The sequence below is a fragment of the Nicrophorus vespilloides genome, unplaced genomic scaffold, assembly GCF_001412225.1.
Source record: "Nicrophorus vespilloides isolate i.1.1-1 unplaced genomic scaffold, Nicve_v1.0, whole genome shotgun sequence".
Classification (NCBI taxonomy): Eukaryota; Metazoa; Arthropoda; class Insecta; order Coleoptera; family Silphidae; genus Nicrophorus; species Nicrophorus vespilloides.
This window is the reverse complement of record NW_017098270.1, coordinates 24,224-44,001: the sequence shown is the minus strand read 5'-3', so window position 1 is coordinate 44,001 and position 19,778 is coordinate 24,224. Positions and strand designations below refer to the sequence as shown.

Sequence of the window (19,778 nt, the reverse complement as noted above, 5' to 3'; positions counted from 1 at the left end):
TTGAAAATTTTATTAAATCTCCTAATTACTAAGAAAATAATAATATTCCAAAATAAAATAGATAAACAATTTCCGTTTAAAAAACATAAAATATAATTACTACATAATTAATTACAATAAGTCATTGAACGCCTAGGAAATAACATTTGATTCTAAATAATAATAAAAGCAATGAGTAAATAATGCAAATTAAAACTTAAATTTAATGTGTTTATTCAACTTTGTACAAAAAAAATCAAAAACAGCGTACAGAAAATTTCTCATCTTACTAGAAAAATGTTGTTCATTTTATTTAAAAAAAAAAGATCACTAAGTAGTTCTAAATTTGTTGTTTCTGTTGTTTTTAATTATTTTTTCATATTTGTCACGTTTTTCATCTCTGGCAATTGTTCTTGAAAAGAAAATATTATTTATCTTGATTCATATAAACAATTGTAAAGAAATAATGAAACAGTTTTTTTTTAAATATATGTATAATATTGAAGGTATTGCAATAAAAATAATAAACAAAATGATCTACATTTTCTGGAGAAATGGGAATAACAAATTTTACGTTTCTCCCAAGAGATTTTTGATGCACTTATTATTTTGTAACCATTACAACAAATTTTAATATTATTATTAACGGCATACAATTTGAATATGATGTGTATGTTTTACTGAATGTAATCTTTTTATTAAAGGCACTACTTCTATATACATCGTGTTGTTATTTTGTCTCCAGTTTTGCAATTGAAATACCCGAGCAATTCGTAAATAAAGCACGTACCGAATAACGTTCCACTTCCACCGTCGATGTAATGAAATCATTCTTGAACATACGCAAATTCTTTGACTGCAGTTGAGTCTACGACGATCTTTCTTCTTGAATTTCATTCGTTGTAGTGAGGAGGAAGACGAAACGGTAGTCCTTGTGTATTCCCTTGCATTGTGTTTATTTTTAATCGACACGCTTGGCTAACAGCGCGTAATCTTCTGTTCTAATTCCAAAATGTTAATAATTGTTTAATTACTGTATTCTCAGAAAAAGAAGCTAGTAAATCCCACACACACACATTCTCAGCAGAATTTTTGGATGTTACCAATTATTTTAATCCGAAATTCATTATAAAATATATGGGATCACATGTTATTGTCCTTTTACAAAAAAATCTAGGTTTCTTATTATTCACTCTAATTTTGTAATTATTGCTATAAACAGAGCAATGAAACCTATATTTACTTATTAACTAGTTTTATATTCTATCCGATTTATTCTTTTTGCAATTAGTATAAGTATAACACATCTAATAGTAATGGATATTAGATAAACAACACAGATTTCTTTTTAATTTTAATTAATTAATAAAAATTAAATGTAAGTCATACTTGATAATCAGGCTATCTTATAAGATAATTAGATTTAATTATTTAACATGTTTTGGCCGAACTACATATACAATTCAAGTTATATGCATAATGAGTCAAAGCGTAATAATACGCTTTGAGTTCGAAATTAAATCCAATTTATTTTACTTACATTATCAAATTCCCAATATATCGATAGGACGTTACAACTGGACTCGGTTTAGGTTAAACAATAAAAATAACTTGACTTTCCTTGAGTATAACTACACTCTAAACCGGTTTGTGTACATATTATATAATAGATTGATAATACCTAGTGATCGAAAATATTCCTTAAATATTTGATTCAAGATGTTTTACTGCATTAATTCCAATTGCCGTACAGATTATTATTTTTTTAATTTCTTATCAAATTTGACTTTTTCTAATGTAATTAAATTTAAAAACTAAATTATTTTTCTTGAAACACGCTGTTTTACTTGCATATGCTATATATAGTATTTTTTGAAGAATTTAGATTATAAATATGGACGATATTAGATAAATGGTGTTTAGGTATATCAGCTATGTATGCATATACAAGGTCAGTTATCTTAATTAGATTACACATCAATTTAATTATAGTTTCCTATGATTATATATAGCAATATATTTAGGATATTGTTCTTATACTATTACATTAACTCACATTATCGATTAAAAAAATCTGAATAAAAATAAATTAAATACAAAATTATTTTCTATAATTGATAGTGTTCTTCCTTAATCACATATAATAAACTTGATCACACATTTTAGTATTTAACTATATACATTTAAGTATATTTACAGAAAAGCTATGACCTAATGACCTATGACCGGAATTATTATTTATTTTATGTTATTTTTATATAAAATGCATACATTAAATATGAAAATAGGCTGTTTTTGATTCAATTTGAAGTAAAACAAGAATATTTGCAAAATGCTATTGCAATTAACTCCCACTTCCTCACAACATGCACAAATTATACACTTATTTCATACATAAAATGATAACAGGAAGTTTAATCTGAAATGATGACGTAAATACGTTAAATATTTTACCTTAAAGTTACAATTGAAGACAATATGTGATAAATTATTATTATATTTACACATTTTCTTGGCCCAAATTTTGTCCTAAGTGCTTATTTTATAGTTATAGAGATTTCATCACAAATTGTAGAACAAAAATTACCCTTATACCGCAAAAAATGAAATAAACTAATGAGTCTTTGCAAAAATATACAGTTTGGTTCAGTAATGAGATATAATGAAATCGATAGAAGCACATTTTTGTAAGAATTACTTTTTGTGAAACAATTTAAAATAGAATAATTTAATAATACTAATTCCATGAAGATTTGTTTTATATAATATGAAAACTTTTATAATATCTTTATCATTAAACGCATTGCAGTCATAAATAGAGAAAATTCTACATTTAACAAAAAATGCGGTTTATTTTTTATCTACATACATGTTGATTACTTAGAAACATTTGCATTGCATACATTAACAATTATATGAACAACGCGTCAAAGATTCTTTTTAATAATTTGAACAAGAGCAGTTAAATGTTGTGCTAAGTTGTGCTATTTGCAGCACGTGGAGAAAACTGTAATTACGCGTATAATTAGTGCAAACGTTAATTAAAATTATTTTGAACTTGCGAAATGCAATCTCTAATATTTATTCAAATAAATTGGTCAATTTTAGATTTGAAATTCAATATTAAATTAATAAATTCTATATTTTCTTAATTACGATATTTTTAGTATTTCATTTCATAAAAATTTTCTATATAAAATGGAAATATTCCATCGTGTTTTCCCTCTACTTTTAAATACGTTTTTTAGAATTACAGCTTTTTTTTCTTACCCACAAATTGGAACTGGATATCACTACATCTGATTGAAATACATATGTTAAAGTTCACACGACCTAATTTATTAATGATGAAATGGAATATATCAAGGGCGGCCAACTTGTTTGTTCTTGTGTTGTGTCCTGGGATCGAATATCTCTGGACACTGTGGATTAACTCGTAGTTATGTGGTGGTTGTAGATATAAATATTTTTAAATAGTTTTATTGAATAATCATCAATTTCCTCAGCAAAAAAACATCGCGTCACTACGTTTAAGAAACATATCAATAAGTTTTATATTTTTCAAGAAATTGAAAATAGAAGAATAATAAATAAATTATGGCATATGTCTTAGCATATCTCCCTAACTCCATTTTTTATTCTCTAGGAAGCAGGGACTTCCCGAAATTGCCAGACATTTCTCTTCTTTCCTTCTACTTTTCTGTCACATACACAAACTACTGAGTTCATATCGCTTCCTGCATTATTCAAGATACACTTTTGCATAATACGTTGCCAAGCATTTTCTTTCATGTGTTTTAAAATGCATACCGTGTGGTGCGAGATTTACGAGAATCCATAAAACAAATTTACAAATTAAACCACTCTTAATTTCCACTTATAATTCATTTATTACAAAAATGTGGTCGTTATGGACTCAATGAAGTGTGGAAGTATACTTCTAATATTAACTTCTTTTTTTTTCAAAATATAGACAATAGAGTGTTTATCGAATAAATTTACGAGCAGTTCAATCGTAAAGAGATATTTATTTAGTTATTCAATTTACGATGTAAATGCGAAGTTATGACCGTCAACATATATATGCTTTTTTCATTGCTGCTGCGAAAACTTTAAACTCTTTAATGATAAATCGGATATAGTGAAAAAAATCACTAACATGAAAATATAACGAAAAACTTTCAAAAAATTATTAATAGAATTAATAATTTCCGCGTAATTCAATAGTTATTTTATATACCTAAATAAATTCAAACGAGGGATTCCATTACCGGTAAACGTTTAACCGGTTTTATCGGCCAATATGAAATTATCGTTAATTTCGGTATTTTTTGTTGACACGGAAATTTACCAATTACAACTAAAATCCGACGATTATATATGATTTAGAATCGTTCAACCATTTCTGTTTCATTCAATTAATGTGCCAGAAAAAGTGTTATTGATTTAAATATTTTAATTTCAATTTCAGAACATAAAATTGCTACATATACAATTGAATGTAGGATTGTACATTACTTAATGCCGATGTTACCCATAAATTTATGATAAATTATCTGCGCAAAATACTACTCTAATGAGGGAATTAAAAAAAAACTGCTTTCATCTCGTAAATATAAAGAAAAAAACAAGCCATAAAAATATATTTACTTATTTTAATTACTTTGGAAATTATTGATCCACGTGAATATGTACATTTATTGCTAAATTTGATGGTCGCATATAAAGTTCTTTATGACGACCATTAGATCCTTTGGGTGCCTTAAATGTCGTTAATGTTAGTAGTCTAAAAGGATTCCCTTCAAGTCTACTCAAACGTGTGTTCTTGCATACGTGATTATGTCCGTTGAAAGTACGGTTTCCGCATAAAAAAATAAATGCAGGTAAAATGCAAGAACACTCTTGCTTCTATGTGACAATCACTGGCAGTTCTATATTTATGTTTTTGTTACATAGTGTTGAGTTAAGTTTGACCAACCAGAAATGTCTGCAATTGTAACTAGAATTATATCTATCATAATATTTAATAAATCAATAATGTTCAGTTTTTTAATAATCTTTGCCAAATATAATGGAAATAATTAATGTTTTAAAAACACATAATGCAATTATTGTTTGTACAGTCTTTATTGTTAATCAAAAGAAACAAGTATAAATGATTTATAATTAACTAATTTTTATATGTTGAGTCAATATTTGAATTATTCATGCACAGAGGCATCCAACATATTTTCATGTTTTTTTGTTTGTCGTTTCGTTGACATATAATTGACTATACACGCTTTTACGACATAAATCAACTCACGCTGAAATAATATTACCAGACAGTTAATCTGAATAATGGAAGCATCTCGATTATTTTTCTCACGAAAATGTCAGTATTAATATTTGTAATTGGGAATTCCATTATTAACATTCAAATACAGGCATTCGTCAAATACATGTGCTTGGAATGGAACGTGATTTTATTGTAACAGTAAATAATTCATGTTTCGTGAAATTCCTGTAATTCATTTAATATGAACGCCGAGTGGTATTTCCGATAAACGCAGGACGATTGAAAGTAAAACACTTTCTAGTGTCGAGGATAATAATTGAATAGGTTTTTAAGGTTCCAACAACCAATTTGGTAAATGTATAGATTTACCGGTAAGTGTGTACATTAACCGATTTTATACATAACATATACATATATTTCAATAGAAATTAATAAAATTACTTTTTCATTAATTTACATATTTAGATACATTTTTATTTATTATTTATTTAGTACAAAAATTATAAATTGTCCATTAGTTGTAGTTATTAAATACCTACTATTATTTTTATTTCATATTATTTCTTTCTCTATTTTATAATTTATCATATAATAACTAAATAGTATTTATGACAATATTATATCATTTTCTTGCAACCGAATTAGAGAAGTCATAGATAAAAAATATAATGAATAAAGCAATTTAAACAGTCCAAGAAAATTACTTTTATGCTAAGATGGGAAACGATTCTATTAACTTATTAATGGTCCTTTCTGATACAATAAATACTTCTAAAAATATTACTCCAAATATTTATTCCACAAATTGTCCATTTATTTGGACACACGAAAACATAATAAATTTGATGAGTATAGGCGACGTCTTCCTCTAAACATTAAACGACTAATTAAACAATTATTATGTTGGCGATTAATTTAGTCGAAAGGAAACAAATAAATTCGATCGTCAAGTTTGAAATAAAAATAGCATTTTCGCTTATTTGTAATTCGAAAATTAATTATCCAATTAAACGTTTATTTGTCAGTGGCTGCTTCGTGCTATAACCTTGGTTGGATCGAAATTAATGATTATTCTATATACGATCCATTAGAGATGTACTTCCTATGAAACGTCCTACAAACAATGCTAATTGCATTTGTTTGAATATAATCAAGGCAAAGCTCAAAAAAACAATGATGAAACATATTTTGCACGTTATGTAATGTATTGAAACTAAGTTGATTTGCAAACAGATTAAATTAATATTGTAAATAAATCGAGCAGAAAAAACAATTTTCGTTGAATCTATAACGTTTTACACGTAGGAGCAAAATAAAATTGACACGAATGGTAGAGATCAGAAAAGAACGAGTAAAATAAAGAAACACGCGGATTGAAAAGAAAGAGGTATTGAAAAGAAAAACGAAACGAGTTTTAACCTACCTGTGGATTCACAGCAGACGCAGGTGGGAAGATAATTTACTTTCTAAGTTCGGGCACGGAATTTGGCGAGTCTTCTGGATGACACCGTACTGAGAAGACACGAAACACGCGCGCACATCCAACGTCGAAAGTACTGTAGTATTGTTGCCGGTGGGGCCGAATATTATGAATTCATACTGTAGTTTTGGGTATGATGATCGAGGCGCGCGGTTGACTTTCAGTCAAAACTAGTCGTCGCGTAGCTTAACTACCGCTAACTCTGCGAACGGAGTTCGCTCAAACTCCACGCAGACCGACTCACACTGCATAAAACGCGCATTCGCTGCAGCCGAGGAACACCTTCCACATATAATTTTTGTACTCTTTTTTTTTTCCTTTTCGTTCAAACAGACTGAACCTTATTCTCGTTCATCCGATATGAAAACCTACTATTGCGTTACCAATCTTGAAGGCATATCTGAATTCCGGTGAATTGAAAAATCTCAACGTTCGGCGCTTTTTATCCTGTGTCTGGTTGGCTTTACACGCGCGACTTAACTACCAAATTACCCCCCAGTTTGTTCATTCATAGTGCTTCCATTTATCAATTTGCACGCCGGCTCCCGCGTTCCTCCGCAGTAGCACCATGCCATAGGCATTAGGATTCAAAGGGGGAGAGAATAAGTAAATAAATAAACACAAGCGTCAACGTTTAAGATTATAATAGATCAAGATATATAAATACAACACAGCAATCGAGTCACAGTTGAACAAAGACATCCTTAAATCTAATCTATACATTCAATGTCCAGGTTCAATATATAATATATAACGTTCTCGTCTGAAGAAACAAAATTTTCATTTCGTCTCAAAAACTATTAAAAAATAATAATCTCTATCAACTAATATATATTTATATAATTTATTTGACTTATCTCCCTCTTCATTCTTGCTCTGTTTCGTCTTTTTAAATTATCAGTGTATGTTCATCCGCGACTCTTCAATATTAATTTCTTATGCGAAATACCGTCAATCGATATGATTCAAAGTTGAAGATTGACTGCATCACTTCTGATTGGCGTCGACGTGGTCGGCCTTCAAACCGACGGAGAAGCGATCCCACATTTTGGAGTAAAGCTTTTCTAATCCACCGGCGTACTGCTTGCAGTCGAACAATGGCGACGTTGTTCGGGCCGACCAGACCTTGTGCCGCATTGCTTTCAAGCTGTAACAAGAAAAATAAAAATTGAAAGATCTTATCGATAGAAGCACATAAAAGTATCATTTGCAAATGAATTTAATTTGCTTAAAAAAGTTAAATGTATGAAAAAATAGAATACTACATACTGTTCTTTATCTGTTCCTAATTTAATAGCGATGTCTTGATATTCCTGTCTAGATCTAGCAATTAGTTCGGGACATCCTATTGTAGCAAGCTGCGAGGCGGCTACTCTTGAAGCCAATGTCTCTCCGGGTAAGGTAACGACGGGAGTTCCTGTCCATAAAACATCCATACTTGTGGTGTGTCCATTACACAAAGGCGTGTCTAGGCACACATCTGCTAATTGACCACGTCTTACGTGTTCCTCCTTGGCAGCAACGTTGCTGAACAGAATCTTTCCAGCCGGCAATCCCAATTGCTGAGCAGTTGCCTGCAGATTGGGTTCTCCTACAGCTGGGAAGCGAAGCAACCACAAAACCGCGTTCGGAACGTTCTTAAGAATATGTACCCACATGTGTAAAGTCATGGGATCTATTTTGTACAATTGATTGAAATTACAATAAACAATGGCATCGTCTGGTAGACCGTATTGTTGTCTAGTGGTGACGACAATGTTCTGCGGTACTTCTTCTCCAGTTGCAGCCTTGTTGTTTGTTTGCGTCGTTGCTAATCCGTTCTGTACAAGAACACCATTTAAGCTAGTCTCGATTTGACCTGAAGCGATCATGGTCTCTATTGGCGTAGTTGTTGGCAACTCGGCGACTTTAAGACTTATTTCAACTGGCTTATGTGCATGCACTACTTCCTTGATTTCCTTCACCTGAGTGTTTTCCACCAAAGGCGATAAATCGGTAGCATTAATAATTGCTACATTATCAGCAATACCATTCGCGCCCTTATCGGAAACAATCAATCTCTCCTTGAGGTGAGGGAACATTTGCTTGTGGTCACCAACAAAGTAAGTGTACGGCATATATGCTAGTTTTTCACTGTACTGCGACTGCAACTCTAATGGGGATGTAACCGCATCCGTAATTAGATAATCCATAAAACTGGCTCCACTGGTTCCAGGGTATCCGAGCCACATAACTTGGACGGGTGCTGGACGCAATGCAAATATCTCATTTCTAGCGCCCTTTGTATAACCATTCATATTCACTAGGATATGAATACCATCTGCGTGAATTCTATCGGCTGCTTTGCCATTGCAGGGAATCTGAGATAAGTCAATAAAATGCTCTGCCTCTCTTGCAATTTTGGTGCGGAATGTAGTGCCATCATCTGGACTCAACGCGTAGCAAAATACTTCAACATTTGCTCTATCATGAAGTCCTGTAAATAAAGAAACGAAACTATGAATTATAGAAATCTAAAAATATCACGTTTTGACTCATCAAATTTATATATTTTTTCGCAAACATTCTTGCAATTTAAAGCAATTACGCAACACATGGAAGTGCCGTTATTTCAAGGAACAAAACTCGATACGATTGTAGTTCGTCGATAATGATTTCGTTAAACAAACATAACAAATTTCGTGATATAATCAATAATGGAATACCAACCTGGAACGGATTGCATTAAATGCGATGTAGGATGATTGCCGAAGTCGCTGCTTACGTATCCAATCCTGAGGCGAGACTTCAATTCAATTATAAATTTATACTGCGGTTTATGAAGAACGTGGATCTTTTCCAGACATAAGTTGGCGTGACGCGCGGCAATTGCTTTCCTATATTCATGTGATAACGGATACAACATGGAATGGTGAGGATGAACCGATGGTAAACGATTCTTGTCAAGCTGATCAGCTACAATGTTAACAAGTTTCTTCATACGATTTTCATAATCGGTCCAATCGCAGACAATCTGCAAGCAGTGTGCCAAATTGCAATAAGCGTCTGGGAAGTCTGGCTTCAGCTTCAAAGCGGTGCGATATGACTGAATGGCCTCCGGAATATTTCCCGAATCTTTGTGAATACTGGCCAAGTTACTGTGCGCATCAGCAAACGCAGGATTTATTTGAATTGCACGTGAATAACACTGCAAAGCTCCAGACACATCCTGCATTTCCTTTAAAGTGTTTCCCATGTTTGAATAAGCATCTGCGAACGTCGGCTGGATGCGAATGGCCTCTTTATAGTGCATTAGGGCTTCGTTCAGTTTACCCTGCTGCTGCAAAACAGAGGCCAAATTGCTGTGGGCAGCAGCAAACTCTGGGAAAACCTCCAAAGCTTTGAGATACAAACGAGTCGCCTCCTCGATGTACCCTTGCTCCCTCTTGATGTTTGCCAAATTGTTGAGGGAGTCTGCATGCGATGGACATAATCTCAGAGCTGTGTTGTAACATTCTTCGGCCTCAGCTACCTGCCCTTTTTCTTTAAGGGCATTTGCCAGATTGCAATATGCATCTGGAAAGTTCGGCTGCAAATCGATTGCCCTCCTGTAGGTATCGATGGCCAAATCAATGAGTCCTTGCTCATAATAAACACAGGCCAGATTTCCATGAACAACTGCATTATTTGGTGATAGATTGAGCGCGCGCAAGTACGCCGCTACCGCTCTGAAACAATAAATTTATTATGAAATACATCTGGAAAATTGAAGAAAAAAAAAGACATTATTCTCAACTTCATTATTAAAAATGTCCAAACTCAGGACAACAATGTTATTAGCAACTTAACTGAAAATTATCATATGCAATGTTTGTAATTATATAATCAATAATACGTCAATATAAAAATACAATTGCTGGTTAGCGAGCGTTAATATCTTCCATACTGAGAATTGTGTCCGTGAGCTAAATTGACACCAATTAATACGAATGGCTGAAATAAATTAGTAATTATTGTGGATATATTTACAAACGAAAAGCTATCGATCTCACTGAATGAAAAGGGAAAAATAAAAACATATCTCACAATAATATAGGTCAATAGCGACAAGCGGAATTTATTTTTGAATATTTTATTTCAAATGTATTAAAATACACTTCGAAGGTTGGTTTTAAAGCCGCTCCCGCGGTTACAGAGCATTCTTTCTCCTCAAGCAGCTTGGATTCCTTTCAAAAAGGTAAAATTGGCACACGGCAATAAAATTATCTAATACTGGTAAACCCAACCCAACCCTGAAAATGAGCAACGCCCACGTAAGACATATTTATAAATAACGCAACAGGTTTTATAAGAAATTAGTAAATAAAATAACTTAAAACCACAGAAGCAACAATATAAAAAGCACACAAGATAGGTTAAACCTTTTGAATTGGCTTTGAATCCAAGCAACGCATCCCTCAGGTGGTTTCGTGGGTTGTTTGTAGGTCGATTTAGGTGGATACTGTATGGGGATGATAGTGTAGACCAATATAACTGACGATTCCATTTCAGAAACAACATCGCCGTCGTACGCAAACTGACTGTTCTTTCAGTGTGTCTACCTCGTCATTGCGGAAACTGGACTATCAACAGCAAAAACAATCTCCCGAATAAACGAATCCGTCGCTCCCGAGGTTTATTTTGATTACTACTGTTTGAAAACGCGCGCGCGTCCTTAAGAAATATTCTCGGGAATGACGCACAGAGTCAATTAATATGAAAGCAAAATGTTATCATGTATGGTTAATAATTGATCTAATCATATGGTGTATGTTCCCGGCTATTTATTGTCGCTTCGTATACTTAATGACTATATTAGTGGCGATTGTTTCAATTTGGCAATTAGACGGATTCGTTTCAAAGATTGACTAACTTACGACTTGAGTGTATCTATTTGTAAAGTGTATTGAAGAAAGGTTGCAGAGTGGTGGTGAAAGAAAAGACACTATACTAGAACTCTAGCACTACGGAAGAGAAGTGTAGGAGGAGATTGTGTAACTAGAAGGACGACAGAGTGAAAACTAATACTTGAATGAGTGGTCGTGGTAGTGTCCGGGCGAGGGTGGTGGGTTGCTATAGAAACGTGAGGCTGCGCAGGATGGTTTTGCAGGAATCCTGCATCAACAATATATATCCTACATTGCCACCCCAGACACGGGGGAGGTACATGACACACTTTAACCCTATTGAGCGGCGCTGAACCCTAAAGGTGTTGTAATTGTGTCACAATTGTGCACGCAAATGACTCGGAAAATTATTATTAATTATTTTAAAAGCCCCAAAACAAAAATTTATCCTGCGTCTCGAAACCCATTTTATCGCAGCGGAGAAGATGATGTGTTACGAAAATTTAATGCTGCTCAACGTACATAAGACGACTTCGTGCATCCAAAACGAATACGTGTTAAGGTTACAAGATGAAATAAAATTATAGGAGCCAAAACAAGCAGGGTTCAATCAAATACTTTTCGAATCCCCGTTATCTGGGTCAACGTGGGATTATTTCAATTGTGTCCAAATCATTTATAAGCTCTATTCGCATTTAACATACAGACATTTCAGTGAATTATTTTAGCGAGGAAATAAAAGCAAAGTTCAATTAATTACGCTTTAAGCTGCTAAATTTAATATGCTGCAAATTTTTCACAAAGGAAAACTTTCTGTTCCATTATATAGAGTATATAACTCATCCGATTTTAATCGTATCGATTTCTAACAAGGGAAAACACGCTATATAAGAAACGCACAATAGAGCTTCTATATTGTATATAAAAAATAAAAGGAATTATCTTCAATTTGATCATTACATTGACTATTAACGTGCTAAATTAAACATCTAATTAGTAATTCCATTATAAATAAAGTAATATTATATCACTTTTCTTATAGAAGAGTTTAATATTTCTGGGTCCAACAAAGATGAGAAGTGGAACTCTTGCCAAATTCAATAATGCGGCTGGAGAATATAATAATCAATCTATATTGAAAGACTTATATAAGTTATTCTCTAATTTTATCTGTAATTTCTGCACATAAAGTTTGCACGTACAAATTATTTATTATATTACATTTGCAGAAGTTATCTTTTTATTTTATTATTATATTGAGGTTTTATTTTGAATGTTTATTGTTGCAATATTATTATAAATCAAATTTCGTACTATTAAATTTGACTAAGTAAATATCTCAATTACCAATAATGTAATAATAAAATAATTTCTGTAATATAACACAGAAATTGTACATATATTCCCAACCATCAAATATAATGTTAAGTTATTTGTTTTTATTTAGCATAGTTTATTGTGAATATTAACTACAAAGCAATACATCTAACCGATTGATAATTCCTTGACATGTAGAAATGTTTTTCGATTTATCTTTTAAGCTTTCAAACAGACATTAATCGTTCTATAATTAAAAATACTTATATATTAATAGAGCGGTAAAACTGTACGATATTTACATAAACTGAAATTGAAAAAGTAATCTCATTGATTTGTCTGCCATTTTAGCTGGAAACCATTTGCAAAATGAAACTTTCTCATGTTGACTCTCGTAATTGCTCATGCGTTTATGTCTTTAAAAAAATGTAAATCTATGTACCTACCCGTAAATTACCCTAAGAATATTCGGAATTCTACTGAAAAATATAAATAAACCAAACGCAGTTCTCGGCAGCAATTCAATAACTAACTACATATTGCGTGTGCCAGTGCTGACACACAAGCCTTGAAATGAAATAGTCACCATGATCTCATATACATAAGGCTAATGAATTTAAAAAAACAACAAAATGTTAGTAAAGTAATAATTATTCTAAGACATGCTTGTAATAAAAAATATTTGCATAATGTGCTCACATTGTCAAGATAAATTCTTAGGATAATGTTATATCGTAGCACACCCTTCACTATAATCGAAAGAATTATTCTCTAGGAGCGAATATTTATACATAATGTATTATTGCAATGAACATTCCATCCGAAGCAAACGTTTATTTCAACGGCAGGCACGATTTATATAATTCGCTATTTCCCTTCCGTACACTTTTCGCACTCATCGGAATTTGCCAAGCCGAAAATAAAATAACGCGAAAGTAAATCATGCGAGGGAATATTTCCAACGATAATAAAATAAATTTAACGGGAAATGCCAAAGTATTCGACTATAAATATATAAATAATGTTTTCTGATCCGATGCCAAATTTTAAAATTGACAGCTTAGAAGCGCAAGACTGATGAAACAGATTTACACAAACGATTACCATCCGCAATGAAAATAATAAATGTAATAATAATAAATTATAAAAATAAATTATTATCTGTAATTATTGAATTTACTATTTAGAAATTCATTGTAACAAAGTATACTCAAAGTATAAAGTATACAATACAAAAATGATAATCAATAACATTTCACTAATTTGAATGTACTCCTATTTATACAAATATCAATGATACTTATATTATCCATTCAAATGTGAAAATTATTCCAAATGAGCTCCTGTGCAAAATCAATACATTTATCTCAATACATCAGAGATTCTGAAAGTGGGGGTTGCAGAAATTGCTTTAAGTGCAAAAGGGAGTAGCGGACCAAAAAGTTTGAGAAACGCTGGATTACATGAATGTTTATATATTTTTTGTTTTCCATACATTGTACTGTATATTTACATGAATATATAATTAAGTATTATTTTTAAATCGAACAAAATATTTATATACGTTTATAGTCTATAAAAAGACCTACAGTAATATATTAAGTGCCTATCGACCGAACATATATTATAATTTGCTACAAATTATATTTATCCAGAATTGGCAAAATGCACCAATCATATATTTTTGGCAAAACACGATGTTTAATTTAAGTTCATAATTTTTCTATTATGAGAAAATGTATGAAATTTTATACGTTTAAAATAAATATAATGATAGTTTTGCGAGACTAATATTATATAAATTATCTTTTGGTAAAGTGCTCATATAGTTCATAAAATAAGTTTAAATTGAGTTTATATACTACAAGCGAAACACAAGAAATCTTATTACAAGTCTGCTTATTGGACTTATGTAACGTACATCAGTATAATTGGATTACACCAAGTATACACGAACCTAAACAGAAGCATGTTAGCAAAGTCTTAATAAATACACGTATCATTTTTGCAGTAAGTATAGACCCTAAAAACGTTCTTTCAAGCCACCAATTATAATAAATCATGGCCATTACATAACGTTACATGAGAATTCGCAGCAATCGATAAAGAATGTGCACGTCCCCTTTAAACGCAATTTGCAATGCACCAGCTTGACATCACAAATATGATTTATGAATATGTATCGATTTGTTGGAGACATACGAGTATGTTATAAAAGAAAAAAAACTTACCTATCGAATATTCTGGCTTCTTTCAGAACGTTGCCGAGATTGATGTATGCATCCAAGAAGTTTGGATCCAATCCGACAGCCTTCTCGAAATGGTGAATGGCTAACCAGATTTCACCTTGCGCATTGAAAACACAACCCAGGTTGCTCCAAGCGACGGCGAAATCATTCCTGGTCTCAATTGCTTTCAAATAGCATGCCTAAAGGAATTACAAGACAGAAGATGCGTTAGCTTAAGTGTGTCCGAAAAACAGGTTATGATTCGCAAGCACATCCACCTTGGGGCCTTCTCCAACGATTATTCGCACAGCTCGCTACTATTGCAGAAAAACTTTACGCCATTTATATTTATTATATAAGTTTTGTTATTACGCAGCTCGCAAAACCAAGGAAATCATATAATGCATTGGTACTCCGTTTCTTGTACACGGTAAGAATGAATTATATTTCTTTCCAAATGAAACAAATACGCTCGCATCGCCAAGAAAATAAATAATATCTACGCAAACCAATCAAAGGAACAATTTGGAATAATAGTTCGATATTTTGTATATTTTTGTCAACTACGCTAGCGCATAAAGAGAGGGCCCCGCACTCCAATACCTAAAAACAAAGAGACGTTCCCGGCTAATAAATACCATCTTTGCTTGCGTACTTTACCTGTGATAAAGCGTATTGTTTACCAGCCCGTAGACAGAAGTAATGCAGTGCGCCACTGATGCAGGTTTACCTGTGTTATTGTACAGCAATAGTAATACCATTAGATTAATATTTTCATCAAAATACAATACAATCTTTAAATCTATACATCAAATAGATTCATCACCACTTAAAAATGCATTGAAATCTGAAAAATTAAATTGAAAATTTACTATCAATCGTCTCAGTATCAGATATAAGTTTTCACTTTGGGACATTTTATATAAACGACTATTACATTCCAAGAGCTCATTTCGATACGGTGATAATCCTTTTTGAAACACAGTAATAAAAATCTGGAGGTAGTATATGAATGATAATGAATAAAAATAGCAAGTATGGAAACTTACTTGATGATTTAGGCAATGAAAATTGCAGTGATCAATTAAAGTACACGAGATTTTAAATATGAATTCACAAATATTTTCTTCAAATAATCAATTTGTAAGTAATATTAAGCAATATAAATGTAATTGCATTCAGTAGTGGACTGCAATAATCTTTCTATCAACATAGTGTCCTACATCAAATTGTTTACAAATAAAGCCAAAATTAATTCGATTTCGACTTTATTTGTGGAAAATATTACAACAAAGTGCTACGAACAAATAAATTAACTGCAATTTCCACTGGACATAATGCAAGGTATTATCAAGAATGCCTGATAATTTCATATGAAAAAGTGTATCAGGTTTACGCTAGCGCTTTTGGATTGACTAGTTATGCGAGCAAGATAGAGAACAAATGTAAAACTCGGATAACTATTCAACCCATGCATAAATAATACAGACATCGCCAAATTGCCTGATAATACACAACCTTAGGAACAATGTTTTACGCCAAATGCAGCAGCCACAAACACACAAACACTCGCAACCATTCAAAAATCGCAATTCTCTGCTTCACTGTGCTTTACGCCAATGCGCCATGTATGAAACCATCAGCCAAAATGTAAATTAAAGTTCAATGCAATTCATACAATCGCTGAAGTTACGCAAAAACATCTTGCATTATGTGCAACATATATTTCCATTACATATTTCTCTTATTTATCAATTCTGAACTCTAGCATAATATTTAATCTGAGAGGTGTAATGGAAATATTGATGAAATATGAGAGGATTAGGATAGACTGGTAATATGATTTAATCTAAACCACACCTACCTTAGCTTCATCTAAACGACCTAATGCTTTAAGTAGATTACCCAAATCACTCCTCACACAATACAAATCCTGGAAAACGGTAAATTTAAATTAATAGATTCTATGCTATATATGAATTTATAAACTTACTGGGTTATACTGCAAAGCAGTTATGTATGCCTGCACTGCTTGTTCCATATCACCAGCAGCAACTAAAGCAGCGGCCAAATTAATATAGCCGTCAATGAAGTCGGGCTTTAAACGAACAGCGTGTCTGTAGTTTGCCAAAGCTTCTTGAAGTTGTCCTTGCTCCTTATATACATTTCCAAGATTACTGCAAAATAATCATAAGTAATAAATAAATTACTGTAAGGCAAATATAATTCGAGTTAAATAAAAACAAATTAGAGCATTACAATATATATAAAGTATTCTTTTGAAAAATGATGATATAAAATTTTCTTTAGAAATGAAAACAATATTGAATATTGTTTAACTCTTTGAACTTCCAGAAATTCCTAAATTTATAGACCCAATAAGGTCAGATTAAAAAAAACACATTATTTAGAAAATGCACATTATTTAGAAAATTAAGATGCATTAAAAAGATACATTTAAATGTACCACAGCTTGTTCAAAAGGTAGTACAATGCACGTACCACCGCCCCTCAAACAGTTAATGTATAAGTTTAAATAAAATAAATATTTTATTAAACTTGCAAATGTGCGCTGCGCAGTTAAATGATACGAATGGAAAGTTAAAGAAGAATGCTATTTATACTATATACTACAAATTTTCCATAACAATGTCACTATTTACATATTAATACTAAACAAAATGAAGTCACAACAACACATACTGACAATGTATTTATAATGGATTTAAATGCAAGCCTTCGCGTTAAGTCATGCGCAGATGTAGACACGAATTAGACGACGATCGATCCTTGTAACTATTCTATGAAGCTTTTAGACAGTAAATGTTAATTTTATATTATTTGTATTAATCGTTAACATATGCTCTCTATAATATAAACGATATAATATATTATTTTAAGAAATAACCCATTTGTTATCAACTTTAGAAGAGACTGATATGTTGTTGAACATATTTGTTTAAATACCTTATCCTGTATTTAATTAACTTTATATAAATATATGTAATTGAGAAGGTCAAATTCATTATGTTTCCATGGAGATAAAAATTATTAAACGTTGATTTAATCAATTCCAATTTCGTTAAAAACAAAAATGTTCTATGAAACTAATTGGCAAATGAAATTGTAATTACATATAATTAAATAGGGTAAAACCAGAAATTTTCATCGCAGTGATATTTTTCCATCACGTTTTGCGTCTTGAATCACATTATATTTACACATGTTATTTATAAAAATAATCATTCATATTTAGATTTGAAAATAGATAAATGTTTTTTATGTTCTCTGTTTATGGATTCTTATGAAATAATGAAAATTGAACAAACCTGTAAGCTTCAGCCAGTAGTGGGTTTTGTTTAATTGCCAATGTACTGAAATGGGCAGATTTTTCTAATCTACGGCACTGGAAGTGAATGCTTGACAACAGTAGCAAAACTCCAGTATTTGTAGTATCTTGTCTCCAAAGTTGCATGCAATGCCTTTCGCCATTTTCATAATCTCCTGCTTGATATTCTCTATGCGCCAGCTCCAAGAGGCCTGCAAAGGAAAAAATAATTAAATGGAGTCATTATTCTAAATATAAAAATTCCTATAAGACTTACCGACTGAAGAAAGCTGTGGTATGTCGTTCATCTTTACGATGATGGGATTCGCCACAAGCGTATTTAGATTCTGGTTTGGATTGTGTGGCTGCATGACCGCATATAAAACAATAAAATCTCGTTCAAAACAAATGAATTCAGCGCACCGACGTGTTTTGTTTAGTGCTTCCAGGCGTTTGGATACGACTGGCTGCGACCACCTTGAGTCAACTCAACTACGATCTAAGAATGATATTGATTATACTGCAACAGTCAAATCAACGCTGTAGCTCGTTCTAGGCAGGGTTGACAAACTTCAAAGAGCTAAACCCGTCAAGGAAAAAAGTTGCCATGCCATTGGTCGACCGACAGCAGATGTTCTTCCCAGAATGGAATATTCCATGCATTGAAAAAATGTGGATATTCATGGGGGATGGAAAATTTTGAGCAATTCGATTGTGGATGGATTTCTCAGGCTTACCTGCACCGTATTTCCTCGTGGTTTTTTTCAACGTCCCTCACCGACGCCCCGCTTCTCTATTTTCGTAATACTTTATTGAAATAATGAAGTTCCTCTGTATCTCTTGAATATCCCCGTACCCCGCACAACTAGACGGGATGTAATGTTACCGTGACGTCATATGCGGCGATCACTGCGCCATAATTACAGCACACCAATGGAAAAACAATATGGATTTGGCATAGGTTGGACCGAGATGGCGACATCCGCTTTCAAAACGCTGTTTCGAGGTACCTAATTGCACGGTTGTCACTTCTCTACTTTATCCGTAACAGAAACATTCACAGCCTTTCTCATAGTCTTTATATATATAATAAAGACATATCTCAGGTAAAGATATACCTGAAAGTGTCGTTAAAGTTATAATGAAGTTATCGACAAATCTATACATTTAATTTCCAAAAAAAAATTGAATAATTTATTATTTATTAATCTATTTTGGCCTAAATTTGGATTATAGGGATAATGAACTAAGTCTCCGCCAAATGTATTACATTATAATTTTTGTATGTTTATTATAAATGTAC

At 32.1% G+C, this 19,778-nt stretch overlaps 1 protein-coding gene across 1 annotated transcript; it reads right to left on the bottom strand.

The window, feature by feature from the left end:
- Positions 1-7,364: 7,364 nt before the first annotated feature.
- LOC108562050 (UDP-N-acetylglucosamine--peptide N-acetylglucosaminyltransferase 110 kDa subunit) lies at positions 7,365-18,974 on the bottom strand. The gene is made up of 8 exons (XM_017920236.1): positions 18,753-18,974; positions 18,477-18,687; positions 17,141-17,324; positions 17,012-17,080; positions 15,151-15,347; positions 9,447-10,444; positions 8,007-9,213; positions 7,365-7,884 (listed from the first exon to the last, which is right to left on the bottom strand). Exons 1-8 carry the CDS (start codon positions 18,844-18,846, stop codon positions 7,725-7,727), a joined length of 3,120 nt encoding a protein of 1,039 aa, XP_017775725.1. The 5' UTR covers positions 18,847-18,974; the 3' UTR covers positions 7,365-7,724.
- Positions 18,975-19,778: the final 804 nt, after the last annotated feature.